The sequence below is a fragment of the Penaeus japonicus genome, unplaced genomic scaffold, assembly GCF_977035675.1.
Source record: "Penaeus japonicus unplaced genomic scaffold, GWHDUDI00000001_assembly GWHDUDI00000022, whole genome shotgun sequence".
NCBI lineage: Eukaryota > Metazoa > Arthropoda > Malacostraca > Decapoda > Penaeidae > Penaeus > Penaeus japonicus.
In genome coordinates this window covers 28,430,524-28,435,523 of record NW_028234424.1, presented here as the reverse complement: position 1 = coordinate 28,435,523, position 5,000 = coordinate 28,430,524, and the positions used below count along the sequence as shown (strand labels likewise).

At 40.4% G+C, this 5,000-nt stretch overlaps 1 protein-coding gene across 2 annotated transcripts in view; it reads left to right on the top strand.

Annotated features, from left to right (window-relative positions):
• LOC122258216 (negative elongation factor A) overlaps positions 1–5,000 on the top strand; it is a 14,446-nt gene that overhangs the window by 993 nt on the left and 8,453 nt on the right. For both annotated transcript variants that reach the window (XM_043024020.2, XM_043024022.2), the window contains exons 2-5: positions 1,382–1,503; positions 3,708–3,852; positions 4,573–4,738; positions 4,931–5,000. The exon at positions 4,931–5,000 is cut by the window's right edge and continues 94 nt beyond it. In XM_043024020.2, the coding sequence (XP_042879954.1) occupies positions 1,382–1,503; positions 3,708–3,852; positions 4,573–4,738; positions 4,931–5,000 (503 nt within the window). The remainder of the gene's footprint in view (positions 1–1,381; positions 1,504–3,707; positions 3,853–4,572; positions 4,739–4,930) is intronic.

Sequence of the window (5,000 nt, the reverse complement as noted above, 5' to 3'; positions counted from 1 at the left end):
TACATCCTCACCAATTTGAATGGTTTACTTTTGACTCCCATACTAGCACCATTGAAATTACTGTGGTAAATGTCCAAAGTAGAACCATATGAAAATATATAAAAATTCAGAAAATGCCCATAAAGAAAGTAAAGGTAAGGCCATAGTAGCTGGTCACAGTCTGAATCTATGCTCATCTGGCAAAATCCATTAATACCTTGGCCTCTATTCCCTGTGTTGCTCCGGAAAAGCTGGCAAGTCACCACTACCAGGATGGATATCAGCCTCTTAGGCCAGTAATTATCATATCAAGAACCATTCAAACTGTGGTGTGTTAAATTGTTAATCTTGAGTGTAGGAAATATGTTTAGCCCAAGTTAAAATGGAGCAGAATGGGGAAAAATACCAAAAAATGTGTCAGTTCTTACCATAGTGAAGTTGATATTTTGTCTTTTTTTAATTAAAGAAATGTAAGATTTTTTTTATCAGAAACTGAAATTAGTGATAAAGTTCATTTTTAACCCATTGGTCGCGGTATTAAATAATTGTTTGTGCAGTAGGATGGCTGGTTTACATGTCTGGAATGATGCCATCCGCGTCTATGACCGACTCTGCCTTTGCAGCAAATCATGCCATCCGCTGCCAATGGGTTAAAATACTCAGAAATATTCAACATTTCGTAATTATCAGAAACAGGATTATTATTTTTAGAATGTATTATATTTATTTAACTGTTTATTGATCAGACTGTTCCTTATTGTATTCCTACTTATTGTCTCATAATCCATCAAAATATTTGGTAAATACCAGTAACACAATGATTTTCCTTAAGAAACTCGGTAATTGTTCAACAAAGGTAAATAGACAAAATACTTCCTATGAAAATGTCTGCAGAAAGTTAAGACAAACTATCCCTTCTCAAAGTCAACTCCCCCTTGTATATTCTGGCAAGATAGAGCTTTTTGACCTCCCAGGCCTTTTATTATCAGAGAAGAATACAGTCCAAGTTCTGTCTTAGCAAATATACATGGGGAAGGGTTGGGTGCTTTTGTTTTAGCACAAATCTCAGGGGCCATGGTGATGCTTCATGCATTCCTAATCTGAAGTTACCACATTTATCAAGTATTCAATTTAAATAGTATATAAAGCATGTAGTTTTACAAGGCTTATATTTTCATGATGACTGCAAAGCATTATAACTCTTTATTATCAAGGGACTAGATTTCATTTTAATTTGATTTGATGGGGATGAATGATTATAGGAGAAAATTATATATTTATGAGGAAATATTTTGATATAAATGGAAGAAGTTGTAGTAATAAATAAGAGGCAGAGAGAAAGAAATTTTGCTCTATTATTATTCAACTAACAACATTTTTGCTGTATCATTTTTTTTTCCAGTGGCGGACAGAGCTTGAGGAAATCCTGGAGGTGGCAGTGGTCGACAGTGAAGCCTGGGTAGCCATGTTAGCTGAGATTATGAGGACCTGTCCATCTACAGGTCACCTGAATTTAGATATCAGGTCAGTCAGTTTGTCTAGTTTACAAACTAACTCTCTCTCTCTCTCTCTCGTCTCTCTCTCTTTTGCTCTCTCTCTCTCTCTCTCTCTCTCTCTCTCTCTCTCTCTCTCTCTCTCTCTCTCTCTCTCTCTCTCTCTCTCTCTCTCTCTCTCTCTCTCTCTCTCTCTCTCTCTCACTTTCTCTTTCCCTCTCTTTTGTGCTCTCTCTCTCTCTCCCTCTCCTTTGCTTTCTCTCTCTCTCTCTCCCTCTCCTTTGCTTTCTCTCTCTCTCTCTCCCTCTCCTTTGCTTTCTCTCTCTCTCTCTCTCTCTCTCTCTCTCTCTCTCTCTCTCTCTCTCTCTCTCTCTCTCTCTCTCTCTCTCTCTCTCTCTCTCTCTCTCTCTCTCTCTCTCTCTCTCTCTCTCTCTCTCTTTTATTTGCTCTCTGTAATGGGTGTCTTAGTCTGTTAGTCTGTTGGAACTAATAACCCACACAAATTAGGTATGTGACAGCAGACACAGGGTTTATACAGTTCAGGTTTGTTCCATAACACAGATAGTCTCATGTTATGGTACACGATAGATAATATACACTACATCAAAAAGATCACAGTAATAAATACTTTCATGACACCTATAAACAGGTGGAGAAATTAGGCATCAGCAGTAGCGTAGTCGATCCTGGTCTGTCTGAATGTTCCAGAAATCTTGTTCATATGAAAGGGTTTCCCATCTGCTGTCCCCAGTGGTTATGCAGGAAGGTAGTCTAGAATGTATGAGGAATGGCAGACAAAGGCATTTAGCTGGTTTGAGAGTCATGGTACTTGGGAAGGCAAGTTGACCAAACCTGACCTGGCGATTGCTTGGCTAGTTAGTGTGATCCTCATATAATATTTGTAAATTGATCTATTGATGTATTAATATCATATATAAATATACACCTCTTGTTAGGCTGGCTTGTTTCATGGCAGAGGCAGGGGAGCAGTAGACTAGCTGACTGTTGCCCGCCAGAAGATGCTGGAGTTCGTGATTGAGTGAGTGATGGAGTGAGCATGACAGAGTGTTTGAGTGAGTGTCTGCTTGACCTCAGGTTGACATTATATCTGGACATGCCAAGTCGCTATAAATAGATTCCTAGTCAGGTTTTTTTCTGGTTGAACAGTTTACTCATCTTTATAGCATATTGTGACCACGTGGTCTTGGCATATCTCCACGTGGTCTCACATATTGCTCGGTTTGTGGGGGTTGTCTTACATTCCACCTCTGACACCAGTTTTGTGATGGTGTGCAGAATAGGTCATACCATGACTGCCAGTTTGTGTGGGGTTTTTACATCACACTTCCGACACCAGTTTGTGAGAGTGACCAGAATGGGTCCCACTGTGGTCACCAGTTTGTGAGGGTTGTCTTCCTTCCCACCACTGCCGCCACTTTGTGAGGACTGCTGAATGGGCATCCCACCGCTGCCACCACTTTGTAAGGGCTGCAAAATGGACCTCCCACTGCTGCTACCACTTTGTGAGGGCTGCAGAATGGGCATCATACCACTGCCACCACTTTGTGAGGGATGCAGAATGGGCATCCCACTGCTGCCACACTTTGTGAGGGGTGCTCACAAATGAGATTTTGAAGCCAAAGTCTGGTGGTTCTTGATTCCTTTATGGGTGGATAACAGCACGGGTGATATAATCATATTTACTTGGGTAGCAATGGCTTGATGGATATCTCTTGTTAGGCTGGTTTGTTTCACGGCAGAGGCGGGGGAGTGGTAGGCTAGCTGACTGCTCCCAGCTAGAAAGTGCTGGAGTCTGTGAGGGAGTGAGTGTATGCTTGACCTCAGGTCATCTTTATATCTGAACTGTCGGGTCTCTGTAAATAGAGTCCTAGTCGTTTTTTCTTGGTTGGACAGTTTCCTCATCTTTATAGCATATTGTGACCACAGTCTTGGCATATCTCCACATGATCTCACAACCTCTCCTTCCCTCCCTCTCTCCTTTTCCCCCCTCTTCCCCTTTCCTCCTCCCTCTCTCTCTCTCTCTCTCTGTCTTTCTCTTCCATTTTCTCTGTCTCTCTCTCCCTCCCTCTCCCTCTCCCTCTCCTTCTCCTTCTCCCTCTCCCTCTCCCTCTCCCTCTCCCTTGCCTATAGATGATTAAAAATAAGTCTGAAGGATAAGTAGAGCCCTCACACTATCATGAATGGTTTATTCACATCAGTGTTGGAATTTTCCAGAGAGCCTCCAGAGAACCAGCGCATCACGCATGATTTAATTACAGAATTACGTAAGCTGGTAAAAAAATATAGTGAGCTTGGCCTGCTGCCCATGGAATGTAACTACCTCAATAGAAATGCCTTTCTAGCAGCAGCGGGTAGTCAGGTAAGCATATTACTTTGGTGTTTTATTTAATAGATTATTTAATTTTATTTGTATTAACCCATTTGTGCGGGGGGGATTATTAGCGCAATGTTGCTCCCGCTGTGAAGATAACAAGAACTCTCCCATGCGAGATCTCTCCTGGCGCAGTTCCACGCTACGATTCTCAGAGTGCTTTACACCCGCCTGATTCTTCAGGATGCTGAGAGGCTTTTTTTTTTTTTTTTTGGAATGAAAATATACATACATAACTATGTAAAATGTGTATTTAGAGGAAGAGATCTTGACATGATAGGACATATTGCAGGTGTGAAGTATTCTCATAGTATGTCATCTGTTGTGAATGGGTTAAAAGAGCCAGTATTTCACACTATTACACTATTAGAGTATTCATATGCTAAATTGATTGTTTTCCACATAGGCTTATTTCTGTACAGATAACATCTCTCTAGCATAAGCTGAAAGGATGAATTTCCTCAACTTCAAAGTTCATCCTTGTGTGATTGTAGGTTTGGTATTTGTCAGTCATAGGCCAGTTTGATTTCTGTTTAATTAATTGTTAACTAGGTGTTTTGTAAGTAAGTGAATAGAGGTGGAACTAAAGTTCAGTTTATTCCAATTTTAGTTTATGTAAATATTAAGACCCTTGTATAGATATTGTAAATAGAATAAAACAATCTATAAATAGCAGTGTTTACTTATTTCATATTGTTGTCCTTTCAGGCTCCCCTCACAAAGCATTTTTCACTGAAGCGTAAGCCAAAAGCAGCTGCTCTTCGAGCTGATTTGTTAAGTCGGTCTTCAGATGCTCAGGCTAATGTTAAAAAGAGCCAGCTCCCCACAGTGCCTGTACGCTCCAGAGGAATGCCACGGAAGATGACTGATACCAGTTAGTATGATGTTTGACATAGCTTCATAGTCATTGATATGTTGAATGAATTATGATATCAAGTTATTTTAACTAAAATAATTGACTTATAAAGTTTGCAGGTGAAAAGGTTAATTTTATCTGTGTAACTGTAGATGTATACTCTAAATTTGTAGAAATTCCTCTATTGTAATCTCTCTCTCAAATCATTAGCGCCTCTGAAAGGCATACCAAGTCGTCTCCCTGGCTCCGGGTTAAGAGGGTCTGGTCTTGGATCCACTCC